The sequence below is a fragment of the Peromyscus leucopus genome, chromosome 15, assembly GCF_004664715.2.
Source record: "Peromyscus leucopus breed LL Stock chromosome 15, UCI_PerLeu_2.1, whole genome shotgun sequence".
NCBI lineage: Eukaryota > Metazoa > Chordata > Mammalia > Rodentia > Cricetidae > Peromyscus > Peromyscus leucopus.
In genome coordinates, this window is record NC_051076.1 from 87,203,422 (window position 1) to 87,220,122 (window position 16,701).

The 16,701-nt window shown below is 33.0% G+C and overlaps 1 protein-coding gene across 3 annotated transcripts in view; it reads right to left on the reverse strand.

Moving 5' to 3' along the window:
- The window catches only part of Cdh19 (cadherin 19), a 117,184-nt gene that overhangs the window by 24,130 nt on the left and 76,353 nt on the right, over positions 1 to 16,701 (reverse strand). For all 3 annotated transcript variants that reach the window (XM_037211030.1, XM_028854961.2, XM_028854960.2), the window contains 3 exons: positions 13,245 to 13,429; positions 12,490 to 12,743; positions 4,853 to 4,974 (listed from right to left, as the gene is read on the reverse strand). In XM_037211030.1, the coding sequence (XP_037066925.1) occupies positions 4,853 to 4,974; positions 12,490 to 12,743; positions 13,245 to 13,429 (561 nt within the window). The remainder of the gene's footprint in view (positions 1 to 4,852; positions 4,975 to 12,489; positions 12,744 to 13,244; positions 13,430 to 16,701) is intronic.

Consider the following 16,701-nt stretch of genomic DNA (forward strand, 5'->3'; position numbering starts at 1 on the left):
CTTTTGCAGTATTAATGGTCATATGGAGTACTAGCTAATTCTAAAAAATAGACTTCATCTAGTTTCTTGTACACAATTTCAGAAACTGATTAACTAGGAATTAAACTTATATACCACAGTTGTGTTTAATAGACTGTGGTCCATAAACCTCTCTAGGATCTGCTGCATATTACATTCAAAGTGTTTAAGTTTTCTTCAGTGAGCCACTTCCTTCCTATCAGCCACCTTTGATGTCTCCAAAATGATGATGGGACTCCACATTGACAATTTTACCTGGATTGTGATAATGTCATTAAGCTGATAAACACCATCCAAAAATCAACATTCAATTACAAATTACTCAAAACAATTTCAAGGTGATTGATTACATGAGACTGTTCACCTACATGGACTACACCACCCAGGAATTCAGATAAGCGCTGAACTTTCCCAACATACAGAAAAAGGAAAATATCTAGGTCTCACAGGAATTGACCATTATCTTAAAATTTTCAGTGTCCTTTAAAATACCTTCACCCCCAGACAACAGGAAATAATTTTAAGAACATTACATCCACATTCCCAAGAAGTGGAATGGGTAGATTTTTGTCATTCCATGAATTACAGATGATTATCATTGCTTAGGGTGTATTGTTTGCAAGTTGTTATTGGTTATAGTCAGAAAGGAAACTAAGTAAAGGTGATTAGATTCAGGAAAATAATTCTGAAAAGAAAAAAAAGGATATAGTGATATAAAGATAAAAGGGTAGATTATCCAATATACTTTCAAACTAAAAAAAGCAACTAATAGTCTTAAATGTTTTATATTTGTGTGGATTTTTATATTTGATACAAATTTTTGGTTATTTTTGTTATACTGCATATATGTTTCTACCCTCATTTAAGGTATTTTTGTGTATTGATACAAATTAAAAGGTTATTTTTGCTATACTGTATATATAATATATACATTTTTTCTACTCTTATTTAAGATAGTTTTGTATATTGACACAAATTTATGTTTATTTTTGTTTTAATGTACTATATATGTTTCTACTCTTGTAGTGTACCTATGTAGCTCATTTTAAGATGTAATGTAAAGTTCTAGTCCTTAAAGGCTACTATTACAAACTTTTAAAAATAATTATGAAATGTAGTTTAGCAGTTAGTTATCTATAACAATAAAGTCTGTGGCCATTTTAGGTATATTTTCAAGGTCAAACAGAGATATATTTCAGATAGGTAGATGGCTTTCAAACATTTCAGAGACATACAAAATATGGCATTTAAGATGTTTTAAATACATGTCTTTTCATGACAGTGAGGTATGTCTACTTCTGTCACAATCAATTTACTTCAAAATAAGATGATGAGTATAGAAGAATCTCCATATAGAGTTTGGTTTCATTGTGACAAACTTATTAAATGGGAAAGAACTTACCCTTGTCTTGATTGCTTACAGTTTGCTGTCCAAATTGGACAAGCATGATAGGACAGAAGGTGACAGCCAAGCATTGCCAATACAAGATAGGACAGGTCCTCAAAATTCTGGCTTCACCAAAAACTCTGTCAGATATTCTAGGTCTCTAGGGCAAAGATAGATGTTTCAGTGTTGAAGGGGGAACTTGAATGACTGTCCAGGCATCCAAATGTCACTGTCTTTTCTATAATGTTGGAACTTGTTGACTCCACACTTTATGTTTATTAAGGTAATATTATACCCTTCTTAGGTCTTTAATGAGGTTGAAGACAGTTTCCCTTGTTAATAAATTCAGAAAAGAAACTCACAAAAAAGTATAAAGTGTATAAGTTTGAGAGCCATAAAAGCTTAAATTGTTTATCTAAAATATTGAGGTCGAAAATGATAATTTTGGAATGATAATACAAGTTAGGATAGAAAGTGAATTAGGTACAAAATTTTATACAATGTTTACTCCATTTTCTGTCCTGTCTTTGAAATAAGACAGGATTTCACTTTTTTTTAAAACTCCATTATCTACCATATCTTATCCAAAAGATGACACAGATAATGGATTATTTTCTCTGAATTTGCCAGATGTAAATAGACTGGACATTGAGAATATAATTCTTACCCAATAATTGTTTTATTGTATATAGTTTTACTGAGTTGGAGCTAAAACCTTTCATTTGTATGTAAACAAAATGGGAACATGTTGTGGGGTATTTAGATCACACTCAAACACTCCGAAGACTGCCAATAAAGTTTACTTTGAATCAGAGGGCAGAGCTAGATACTAGCTGACCAAAATTAGCCATTGATATTTGGGGAAACTGAGCACATATAGAAAGACACAGGAAGCAGTATAGAAGGGTTTAAAGATTCTTGGCCCTTTTGGATTGAGGAAAATAGAGAGAGGGTCACTGTTGCTTTTCCATCATTTCTCTGATCTATCAATTTCTTAACCTGATATCTGACTCCTGAGTTTTTATTGGTAAACAATAAATACTTCAAATATGTAAATGTTGAATTAGTGATTTGAATGAGCAGTGACTTTCTTACAATTTAATGATTTGTGTTAATGTTGATTCTACTTGACAGTACTTAAATTTACCTTCCTCATATCTTTAAATTAAAAAAAAAAACTAAAAGACAATTTTGCTAGAACTTTTCCTTATTATCAGCAATCATTAGATTAAAAAAAATACTTATTGAATAAATAATTTTTTTACCAAATATGCTTTTGTTAATTCTATTATTTTTTATTTATAAAAATTAGAGCATTTTGATACTACAAATACCGACTATAGGGCCAGTTACATAGCTCATTAAACAAGTAGGACTACCACCAAGTCTGAAGACCTGACATCTATACCTCAAATTAATTTAGTAATAAGGGAGAATAAATTCTATCTTTATGTTTTACCTCTTGATATGCACCAGTATATGCATATGCGTGCTCACAAACTTATATATACACACATAACAAATAAATAAATATAAATAAAAAACACTGTCTAGAGTTTATAAAGATCCTTCCTAATCATTTATTTTTAGTGCACCTAGCGTAAAAAAAAATTATTTATTTTATTCTCATCATGTATGACAAAAGCTTGAAGTGACTTATTTCTAGTATTTTGATAAATTACAATCCTTATAACCTGAAAGTTATTGCACAAAGAAATCTCTTTTTAAAATTATAATTTTTCTCTTGAACTGACTTGATTTATTTTTCACAATGGCTTTGCAGAGTGTCATAACAAGTCTCTTCATGTTTCTAACATGGAAAATCTTGGCATTTTCTGTCTGCCAAAACCAGTCATTATAATATTTCTGTTATCTTTTTCCATTTAATTAATCAAAAATTCAAAATCTAAGACCAAAGGCATCTGCCTTGCTTTAATATATAATTAACATATTGGTTAAAAGAAAAAAAAAAGAACACATATGCTAAATTGGTTCTCCAATCTAAAATGCCAAATATTAACTAAAAGTAGTGAGTTATAAGACAGGCATATTCTTTGAGTCTTAACAAATGTTAAGAAAATCACAAACATTATTGTTAATTATCTATAAAATAAATGACATGGAAGATACAATATTTTTATATGCAATTTTAATCTTTCATGTGCTACACTATGTTCATTGACTAAAATTATTTTGGCAAGTTTTATATATATATATATATATATATATATATATATATATATATATAAATTTTATCTTTAATTAATACAATTGATCAGATAATGATTAATTCACAATTTAATGGGCAAAAGCAAGCAACAAACAGGTACAATTAGATCTATTTTTATAATAAGAAAAGACATAATCTGCCTATTTCTGAATGATAAGAAAGCAGGGGAACAAAGAACTGGTCACTGGTGATAATTAATATATGACTGTCTGAAAGCAGGAACTGTGAGCATAATTTCTAGATAAGTTCACGTTTTTGGTACATACGGATAACCAATAAATGTTCATTGAGTGTTTCACATTCTACAGCATAATCAGATTGAAACAATATTCATATCAAATGTGCTTTGCCACTAATGTACAAAAATAGTTCTATTTCATTCAAAAATAGGATAAGGTAGAGACATTTGTGTTCAGCTTTTACATATTATCTACAAATGTATAAATAGTCTAATCTGTTAAAGTTAAAAAGAAATAACCTATAATTTCACTCTGTGGCTTAACTATTTGCACATTTGTGAAACAAAGTTAAAATATTATTTTAGTAAATGGCAAATTTAGGAGGCAATATCTAGTCAGTAGCATTATAACAATCTTTTCATATGAACATGATTTTTGAATGTACATATTCTTTTCATTAAACATGCCATTTAAGAATAAAAATGGAGAATATATGCTAAAAGTTATAAAAACATCTCTTAATTTTTATTGTCAACATAGATATTTCACTATCAAAAACCATAATAACACGTTGCTGTATAATAAATACATTTTAATTTCAAAGTTGTTTTCCATTACTCTGTGTGTTTTATTAATCTTTGTTTTTTTATTAAGCCTATAATTTTTTTTTTGAGATAGGGTTTCTCTGTGTAATTTTCATGCCTGTCCTGGATCTTACTCTATAGACGAGGCTGGCCTTGAACTCACAGAGATCCACCTGGCTATGCCTCCTTAGTTGTAAGATTAAAGGTATGTGCCAATGCCACCCGCCATAATTGTTAAATAAGAAAAAAAACAGAATTTAGTAGTGGAGTTATAGGAAGCTTGAATTATAGTGAACAGTTACTAGCTTAAAATAAATGACCTACATATATAAAGTTATGTACTTATTTTTATTTTAATTTCTACAAAATTTAACATATATAAATCTTTAATATCAAAATTATATAATTGTTCACACATAGCAGTTAACTGTGGGATTGGTTTATCAGGACTTACATGCTTCTGTAGCTGTGACACTCAGGTTGTACCAAGCACTGACCTCCCTGTCAAGGAGGTTAGTGGTAATTATTGTTCCATTGTCACTGATATGGAACATTTTGCTTCCAGTGAGTGAATATCTGCACCAGAAGAAAAAGAGATATAAAACAGATATTAGGAACCTTTTCAATCTACTAATCCTTCATTTGGGGTAGACATATTGATGATGAATTTAATTTACTATTATTGAAAAGTAGATGGCATACAAATTATTTCACGGAAAAGTCTGAAAATGTCTCAAATCTACAACAAAAGAAAACTTTGAGGCACTCATATTTTCTCTGCTTGAAATTGATTAATAATAAAAATGACGAGTAATATCTGGGGCTTAGATGTCATCTTATTACAAACAGATTTGTGAATACTTTCCAGAAACATACATGAGATTTGTTATTATTATGTTGCAGAGATTAGTTTATTTTAAACTTGAGTTGACATGTTTCAAAAAATAGTATACTAATATGAGGCTTGGTGTTCAAGAGAAGTTTAAAACAGGAAGTAGAGAGAATGGCACTTTAGAGGAGTTCATTTTATATTCATTTACTGGGAAATATTTAGATACATTTACTTAAACATCTACAAGTGGTACATTTTTGATTAAATAAATTTTTAAAAAATAAATCAGCACTTTAGTGTTGTATTTTATTTAACATGAAATTCTGTTTCTATAAAACACCATTCCAGACAAAGGCTATTAAAAGCTTAGTGAGAAATGATTTTTTTTCATAAATTAATGAGTCTGCTAGTAATTAGGAACTAAAGCCAATATCAAATAAATTCATCAACATTCCATAGATTAAATTAGAAATGAAAACAGATGTAGGACTATGCTGTTTTGTAAACTGGATGCCATAGGGTCCACCTCCATTTTTCATGACCTCACTAGCACTGAGTGGTTGGCTATGTTTCTGTTTTCCTCTTGTTGAGTAGGGCTTAAGTTTTTTTAGCGAGCTTTGGTTACCACCAAGATATGTGTGCCACTCCTGCACCATTATCATTATCCTGCCATGTTGTTTGTTGATGTGGTAGCCACAGAAAAGTATAGCCCTTATCCCTCATAAGGGAAACTTCTCTTTGCAACAGATATAGAACATTACAGAAAATCACAACCAATCACAGAGCTCTGGAGCCCTATCCCAATGCACATTGCTACAAAACACTCCCACACCTCATGGAATCTTGCTGATGAAGGAGCAGAAATATTATAGAAGTCAAAGGATCAGAAAAAAAGTTTTGTGAGATTGTTTTTGCCAGTAATGTCAGAAGCTACAGTCTTGAAATCTCATCTTCCTGACTGTGGAAACATGAGCTCACCAGGGACAACATCAGTTTACCTGCCAAAGCAGATGTGAAAATCCTAAGGAGATTTCAACCCTACACAAAAAATTGCAGGTAACTAAAGAATGCTGAGGATGGGTGAAATAATCTTATGCAGGGAGGAACACAGAAAGTGATATCAAATATCAAATGGTCAACTGTGAAAACAGGTATACAAGTATACATGTACACAATATGTATAGACATACATATGTATATACATATATTCATGTGACAACAATTAATAAAAACAGAGATCATGGATTTGAAAGAGAAAAAAGAAGTTATATACGAATGGAAAAATAGTATAATTATATTACAATCACAAAAATAATATAAGAATAAAGCCATTCAAATTAAGCTAGATAACAAGGAGAACCCTAAGAGGGATGCAATGATCACCATGGGAAAAGGAAATAGATGAGATCTCCTGAGTAAACTTGGGGCAAGATAGGGCAATAGAGGGTAGGGGATGGGGCATGAGAACATAAGAGAACAGGATGGTCAAGCTGGAACAGGGACAGAGTGGGAGAGCAATGAATAAGGAATCGTGATACAGGCAGACATCATGGAGATAAGAAGAAACCTTGTACTAGGGAAGTTTCCAGGAATCCAGAAGAATGACCCCAGCTTAGACTACTAGCAATAGTGGAAAGGGTACCTCCACTGGCCTACCCAGGTCAAGATTGATGAATACTCTAAATGTCATCATAGAGTAAACGATGGAAGCAAAGGCAGAGGTCCACAGGCAAGCTGAGCTCCAGTAAGTCAGTCATAGAGAGGGAGAAGAGGAATTCTATGAGCTAGGGGCATCAAGGTCATGATGTGTAAATCTACAGAGACAACCAAACCAAGCTAGTGGGAACTCATGAGCATTAGACCAACAGCTGTGGAGTCTGCATGGGAGTGGACTAAGCCCTCTGCATAAGCGAAACAGTTGTGTAGCTTGTTCTGTTTAAGAGGCACCTGGATGTGGGAGCAGGATCTAACCTTGATGCATAAGATGGCTTTTGGAGTCTATTACCTATGTAGGGACACCTTGCACACCCTTGATGCATGGGGGAGGGCTTGGACCTGCCTCAACTCAATGTACCAGGCTTTGCTGACTCCCCATGAGAGATCGTACCTTTTTGGAAGAGGGGATGGTTGGCTGAGGTGAGAGGAAGGCAGGTGGGGAGCAGGAGGAGGGATGAGAGTGGGATTTGTGGTTAGTATGTAAAATGAATGAAAATTTTCTTAATAAAAAAAATGAGAAAAAAAATAGGTAAGCACAGATACACAGTGCTTACTCTCTCCATTGTTTCCTTCCAGAAATCCTTGTCTTCATGCATTTATGCCAATTGCTTTCCAGTCCATAATCAGAAGATTTTTATTCTTAGCCTGGAGTTGAGTTGAAAATTTCAATGTGTTTTTCCTTTTATGTTAGCTTATAGTATTTCTTAGAAAAGATTACACACAGCAATCCTGGACATCCTAGATTGCTGAATCTCAACTTTCTGTTCATGAGCCCTCTGGTAGTCAGCCTTTCATAAGGGTCACACAACAGATATCCTGAATATCTGCAATTTATGTTACAATTTGTAGGATTACAAAAATTACTGTTATGAAGTATCAACAAAAATAATTTTATGGTTGGGAGTCAGCACAACATTAGGGACTATATTAAAGGGTCATAGCTTAAAGAAGGTTAAGAACCACTGGCTTAGAACTCATACTGCTGCCCAAGGTCATTATAAAACCCACAGCAATCTTCCTGTCTCAGATGTCTAGCCACTGATGTTACATGCATAGGCCATCAGGCTTGACTGTTATCTTGTTTTATAAATAGGAAACAAAGTCATAAAATTAATCAATAGTAAGACATTGTGTTCTTTTGACATTCATTATTAACTTCGAAGCGACAAATATAACTGGTAATTTCTCACGGATCAATGAATTTATATTTTGAAACAATGTTCACTCTAAAGAGCTGTTACAAGATAATCTTCATGTAGAATCATCTGAAAATCTTTAAATCCAGTTTTGTTTCAATGCTTGAGAAATCTATTTATCTAATTTCTTTAAGGAAACTATAATTACAAGAAGATGTCACCAGTTTCTCCAGGATGTTTATGTTCATTTTCATGATCCAGCCTAAAGTTCTTCACTGCATTTCATAGTTGTGTTTCCTTACTCGCCACCATACTTTTTCAACGTCTTTTATTTTAATTACTTTTTATGTGGGAAAAAAAACAAACTTTTATATCAACTATTTTTAACTTTTACAATTTTTTGCATGATTAATTTTACTCACTTCATGCTTTTTTAACTACATCTTGAGTCTCTCTTCTCTTATAAGTAATGTTTTCACATATTGAAGTTCATTAAAATACTAGTTGTTTGTTTCAATAAAATGTCTTGTGTCTTTTTTGTCATTTTCTCAAGATCAAAAAATAATTGTTATACATTTTGGTCAAGAATAACCCAAACATGGTGTTTCATTTTCACAGTATCATATCAATGGTACATGGTACTGACCCTGTCTTTCCAATGGTGATTGTATGTATACTTGATTACTTGATTAGGATAGTGTCTGCTAATTTCTTCATTAGAAGATTCTTTTCCTCTATTTTTTTAAAGAACTCTTGAAAATAATTTGAAACCATCTGATTTCTTCTCAATCACCCAGCAGATTTTCAACAAGTCAGTAAAGGCAGAGGTGTTTGATATGCCCAGAGGAATTAATGATGATTTCTACTCTTTTAATCATATGTATCCAAACGACCACATTACTATAAATAATGACACGGCTCTTTATATATATTGGTTTCATTTCATAAATAAGTTTTTACAATGATCATCCATGGATTTTGATATCTATTTTCCTGTGGAACATTTCCACGTGAATATTGAAAGATAATCATGCAAAGAAGGCATTGAAGATTAATTATAATGAAGGTGCCAAGCCAACACCATAGTCCTCCCCTAAGACTCCTGCATTATCTCTGTTCTCTCTTTTTTAGCTTTATACATTAGTTTATTGACAAAGACATTTATTTTATTATCATTATTTAAAAGTATGTGTGAGTTTGTATGTGTGTGTTTGTGCACACATGCCTACATTAACTTGAGCATGCACAACCTGTGAGTAGAAGTCAGAGGACAACTTTCATGACTTAGGTCTTTTCTTTTGCCATCAAAATACCATGCACATAACTTAATCAAATAATCTTCAGCATGGCAAAAAACAATTTGTTCCCCATCACTGGTCATCTTACTGCCTCACAGTATATATATTTCTTTAACCTTAGTGTATAGGTAGAGTAACATTACAATTACAGACTAAAAACCATGTTAGGGAAACACCATATAAAAATTTAGTTTGTAGAATGCATTACTCAGATGCAAATGTTCTCTGTCTGAAAAGGACTCATATACTCAATGCTGTCTAGGTATCAGTAGAATGATGGTTTCTTTCTTTTGAGATCATAAATGAAGTGTGCTATAAAATTCTTCATATGTTTTTGTGTCAAAGCAAGTATACATATACATATATATAATGTATATTTCAGATATACATACATACATACACACACACACACACACACACACACACACACATATATATATATATATTGTTTTCTGATGAAACAAAATACAGTAATCTGGGATACAGGAACATAATCTCATCTAAAAATGTACTCTCCTGGGGTACATCTATTGCTCTGAAGCCTATCATAGAGATAAGACCTTGCCTTTTTTGACTCCTGGTGCCCTGATAATCATAACTTGCTGTGGTTTTTAGAAACATCACTTCAATATCTAAGTATACTGGCACTTGATACTGTTTTCCCTGTGTGTTCCTTGTGGTTTTTACATAACACAAACTATATCAGATCAAGGTATACCTTTGTCTTTTGCTTGCCTGTACCTCTAGAGTAACTATGTTCCAACAATATTCTGTTCCAAACAAATTGTGCAACGGCTCAACATGTCTTTTGAGACAAATCTAAGCACAGATTATGTTTTAACTACTCTTGGGCAATTGTCTTCTCAGGAATATTTTAGGTGGTTGTAGTGGGTAGCCATTCCAGCTTTGATCTGGAAGTTCCAACCCCCAATGAGACTCTGGCAACTGTCACGCCTACCAGGCGGGGCCAGGGGAGACACCTGGAGACCTGAGATCTGGATGGGCCAGCACTCTCTCTGTTCTGGGACCCTTGATGGTGTAGGTGGACCGAGCAGAGCTCCAGAGAACACCACTGGACTTTGATACACATTCCCGAAACCCCATAACCTACCTTTCCCTTTTTTGTAAGTTACCAACTAAATAAATCTTCCTTTTAACTACGTGGAGTGGCCTTAATAATTTCACCAATAGGTGGTTGGATTAGAGCAAGAATCTGCTGTGGGATAATGCTTTTGTACACTGGTTTAATAAAACACTGATTGACCAGTAGCCAGGCAGGAAGTATAGGTGGGATTAGCAGACAAGAGAAATCTGGGAAGAGAAAGGCTGAGTCAGGAGACACCAGCCTGCTCTCCAGAGAGCAGCATGTAATGGCACATAGGTAAAGCCATGGAACATATGGCAACATATAGATTAGCAGAAATGTGTTTAGTTTAAATGTAAGAGCTAGTTGGTAGGAATCCTGAACTAATGGCCAAGGAATTTTAATTAATAGAAGCCTCTGTGTGTTCACTTGGAGGATGCGAGTGTGAGAGATTTGTCTCGACTGCCCGCAGGCTGGGACACAGGAAAACTTCAGCTACAAGGATCTGCTAATTCCTTGCAGTAAGCTCCATTACAACCACCAAGTTATTATCTAAATCTTAAAATATGTGTTCAGAAATTAAAAACACATTATTTGCTTCTCATTTGTTATGTATTATTTATTTTATTTGGTTATTGTGCAGGACAGAATTTCTAACACTAGGTTTTCTTGGAATACTCAAAGAAAACATACTCATCTTCTTCCCAGTTAAGGGAAACAATGTCATTAAATCTGCATTTGAAAGGCAACATCCTAAGAAAAGCTATAAAAAAGAAAGAAAATAATATCTGTATGTATGAGCACCACACGAGAATTTCTGGGTATAAAAAGATCCGTCAAAATTAGATGAGTTCTTTGCCTCCAAATTAATATGTGCAAGATTATGTAGTTGCCTATGAAAAGTTAGCTGGCAGGGGAAATTGGTGAAAGTAAATATATACACTATTGAGTTTTATGTTCATCTAAGTTATATCTTGTTTTGGGGAAAAACAATAGCAAAATAGCAACTAAAACTAGGCTTTTTTTTTAAAGGACATATTTGTTTCTCTATGCAAAGATGAAAATTTATCTCACCAATTTTAATATCACTTCTGTCTTTCATATTCCTAGGAAACTAATTTTTAAAAGTATTTTTACTTTAATAGTATTCATATGAGTTATATATTGATCAGCATTATTTAGGCTCTGAAATGGTATATTCAAGAGTATCTTTCCCCACATATCTATTGCTCAGCTAAGATAGCAGAGGGGACAGCAAGATGGCTAAGTTGATCAAAGCTTCTGTCTCAAAGACTGAAAATCTGAGTTCAGTCTCTAGGAAAAACATGAGCAAAGGAAAGAACCAACTCACAGGTGTTTTTCTCTGAGTTTAACACACACCTAATTTGACCAAGCACAAATTTATTCACACATAGTTGTGTCATGCACACACACACACACACACACACACACCAGCAAACATTTGTATCTCAGAGCCAGGAAGATGGATCAGTGGAACAGCACATACTGTTCAATCATAAGGACCATGTGAAAATCTTGGGTTGTCATTTTATGAGCCTGTAATCGCAATATTGATTGTGGCTTGTGGATGACAGATGTACTTATGATGCTTGCTGGCTTCCAACATAGTCCCATGTTCAGTGAAAGACACTGTTTCATAGGAACAATTCAGAAGATGATAAAATAGTACCAAAATATGGTGTCCTCTGACCTCCACACATGCACATATCACACACCCTTTTGCACACACACACACACACACACACACACACACACTCAAGTGTACTGTGCTGAATTTTAGGTGAGGATTGTCTATTCTTGAATATTTTTCAGCTTAACTGTTTCAATGCATTTGGAACACAGAATATTTAATCTTGTTTATTATTTTTATTTTATTTTTTGACAAGTCCGTTAAATAATGAATAAGATCCAAGTTACAAAAGTCTTGTTCTGTATTTTGAATGGACATTATTTCATGCCAACCTTTTCAGTCATGTATTAACATAAGTAAATATAAAAACCTACCTTATAGGAGACTGTCTTCGATCTGTGTCTATAGCAGATACTGTTCCTACCATTGATCCATATGGCATTTCTTCAGGAATTCCAAATATATAATATGGTAAGAGGAAAACAGGAGGTTCATCTTCATCTTCCACTTGAACTTTAATGTAGGTTGAGGAGGCATTTTCATGGGCTGGCGCAAGTTCCTCATCAACATGGCAGTTTTTAACTTTAGCTCTAATGCCATAATGGCTCTGGTTCTCAAAATCAATTTTCTACAAATAAATGCAGTGTGTCCAGAAGAAATAATTTCAGTTAACCCAGATTAATTTAGAAAACCCTAACTTACTTATTTCTTAATTCTTTTCCTCCACATTTCATTTTATTGTATGAAAATTTGTTGGTTACAGCCATTAATCAGGTATGAAAATTAGAATTTTTTTAGACCACTAGCAAAAGCTTATTTGAAATAACTATACTTTAATTTAGAAATATAATTTTATATTTATAGTCTTAGTTTACAAAGTTGAGAATTACTATCTTATTAGTTCTAAATTAGTTTTCATTTGAAATAATTTTGAGAACACATGTAAATTAAGAAGTCTTTTAAAAATCTACATTGCTTATCTCTAAATTATTTGTATTTCCAAGCTACATATCATGATTTCTCAGTTCAATCATTAGTGAAACAAACAATTACAAACGATTACAAATAATATGTGTATTTTATTAGATTTTGTACTATTCTTTAAAGAAAATGATTTAAATATTTGTACCTTTCTTAGTATAAGTATACCTTCTTGAGTCTCATTATCAGTGATGATGCCAAATGTTTGTGAATCATCCTCTTCAATGCTGTAGTCCATTTCTGCATTCATTCCTATGTCATCATCATAGGCCATAATTTTTCCTATAGATGTACCACTGGGTGCAGACTCAGATACAGTGAAGCGGTAGAAACCTTTGCAAGCAAAATTTAAGTTATTTATGATAAACTTTTATCATATGAAGCTTCCAGCTTTATCATATTTTCATTGTGCTCCTAGGAAAACCCATGTCTTTCATGCTAGCCATATTCTCTGTATTTTAATATGTCTTTTTATCTCTCTTAGATATGTACATATATGTTCAATATCTTCCCCTTTAATTAGAAATTTGAGAATTTTTAAACATCTATTTAATTATCAGAATTTTCTCCAAAATGCATCCTACTGTTATGCCTCCTTTAAATTTATACTTATAAATTTCTTCTCAACACTATTAATTTTTATTATATCCTAATGTCAAACCTAATTAAGTTTGTTAAAAATAATTTTTTAATTTTGCATGAACAATTTTTGATATCTGATGTTACAAATAAATTTTAAGTATAAAATTAGACTGAACACATATGATTGAGCTTTAAATATAATAGTATAATTCTGATACTTTGATCTTGAATTGCAAAACCATAATAGAAACAGAAATTTTAATCCACAAAAGATGGAAAGTTAATATAGTAATAGTTTAACAGTATTGGAGATGATAATCACCTTATTGAATGGTCATAAAAAATTATGGCAGATGACTTAGAAAAAATCTGATGTAACTATAAAATACATGTATGTGTTTCTTTACTTTTTGAAATGACATGAGTAAATGTCATAAAGAAAGATACTGTTATTATAGTAGTATTTGTGATGTGCACTGAGAGATAGGAATGGTCTTTCATGTTAATATTCTAAGAACAGTAATTTGGAAAATGAAAAAAATTATATAGAATGAAATTAAATAAAATTATATAGAATGAAATTAAATAAAGCTTCATATAATAGATGTTTGTTCTATTATGAGTTTCCTCAAATCATTTCACAATTTTTTTTGGAAATTTTGTATTGTTTTAAACATAAAAAATTACTAGTTAAATATTCCTGATATTATATCACTTTATTTTTAGAGAAAAGTAACCATTTGTATACAGGTGCTTCTTTCATTTAAAAAAAAAAAAAACTGTGATATTTAAAAATAAAATAATGACTTGCTATCATACATTTAAAAGAAGTTTGTGGGGACTGAAAAATAGATCAAAGGTTAATTGCTCTGACTGCTCTTTCAGCTCCTATATCAGGGTGTCCACAAATATCTGTAATCCAAGTTCCAGGGGATTCTGGAACACATCCAAAAGGCATACTCAGGCACATACATTGCCGTGGGATAATGCTTTTGTATACTGGTTTAATACAATGCTGATTGGCCAGTAGCCAGGCAGGAAGTATAGGTGGGATAAGCAGACAAGGAGAATTCTGGGAAGAAGAAAGCTGATTCAGGAGATGCCAGCCTGCCATCCAGGGAGCAGCATGTAATTGCACACAGGTAAAGTCACAGAACCATGTTGCAACATATAGATTAACAAAAATGGACTGAGTTTAAGTTTAAGAGCTAGTCAGTAGGAATCCTAAGCTAATGGATGAGCAGTTATAATTAATATAAGCCTCTGTCTGTTTACTTGGGGGATGCTAGTGGGAGAGATTTGTCTCAACTACTGGCAGGCTGGGACACAGAACAACTTCCAACTACAATTGGCACCCAAAGCCGGGCAAGAGTTTCCACTTAAAACCTGAAAAAAGCCTTTAAAAAAAGATTCTAAACTGGAGCTAAAAAACAGCTTCCTAGTATGTCTCTCAGGTCAGCCACAGCCTGCAGGCTTGAGCTACTCTGTGACTGACAGGTTCATGGTGTACAGGCTTGACCTGCAGCATGGCAGATTCCTGCCACAGAGCACAGAGGTGCCTCCAAGCACAGCGTGGCGCGTGGTGGATTTGGCCTTTTCTATTACAGACCAAAAAAAAAAAAAAAAAAAAAGATTTCTGAGATACACCCTGCTTTAATGGAGGCATAAACCCAGTGCTTCCAAGAGTTGGTGGTACACATGGCTCCCAGAGTCAGAGCTTATGGTAAACCTATCACTGCCATGTTGGAAAACTGAGGTGGGGGGAGCAAGCAGCCAAAGCTGCCATTTCAGTCACAGTAAATATGCAGGTTAAGTTGTTATTGGTCATAGTCAATATCTTTCTAAAAGAAGGAAGGGGGAATATGATATGAAAATATAGGACATAGATATGATAGGTTAAAATTGTGGATTGTCAACCTACTTTCAAAGAACAACTTGTTTTACATTGCTATGGATTTTAGTTTATTGATATAAATTTAGAGTTGATTTTGTTATACTATATATACATTTCTACTTATATTTAAGGTATGTTTATGTAACTCATTTAAATTGTAATGGATAATTAAGGAATACTGATTAATAATTAGTCTTCTATGATAGTCAAACATATAGTCTTGTTAAGTTTTGTTGGTATACATAGATATAATTCAGTTATGTAGGTAATCTTCAAACACTTCAAAACCTACATATTATGGCATTTAGAGTTTTTTTTTTTTTTAACTTAGACTTTCTGAACAGTAAGACACATCTCTTGGAAGTACTGATTTACTGCAAAGAGAAAGATGGGCATCAAAGACACTCCATATGGAGTTTATCTTTTTCTTGGCAAAAATAGCCATTTGGGCAAGAAACTGTTCTTGCTGGGGTTGCTTAACAAAATATTGTATGAACTGGACATGCAGGGCCCATAGAAAACTGACCACTGAACTTTGCAAGGTGAGATGGTCCTTCATGTTCCTGCTTCACATAAGAAACTGCCAGACATTATACAGGACACACAGAGAAGTGACTGAGAGACACTAGGAGGCCTATAGGCTGAAGAATGGATGCCCCAATGCTACAGAAGAACTTTGGGTAACTACCCAGGTAGCATGCTGTCTCTGTCACTCTAGATTTTTGGAAGTTGTTTACAATGCATTTCTTGTTTACTTGGGTAATATATCCTCTGGGGTCTTTGATGTAGTTGAGGCTGATAGTTATAATTATAAATTTCCTTGGATATGCTAAAAGATAAATTAGATATGACACCTTAGACTCACAAACATAGGATGGATAGAATATTTTCTTTAATTTTGCCAAATACAAATAGACCAAATATTGTAACTGCAATTCTTGCTTGATAACTGTTTGTTATATGTAATTTTATTATGTTAAAGTTAAAACCTCCCTTTTTAATTGAACAGAAATTGGGAAATGCTATGGAATAATGCTTTTGTATACTGGTTTAATAAAATGCTGATTGGCCAGTGCCAGGCAGAAAGTATAGATGGGATAAGCAGACAATGAGAATTCTGGGAAGAGGA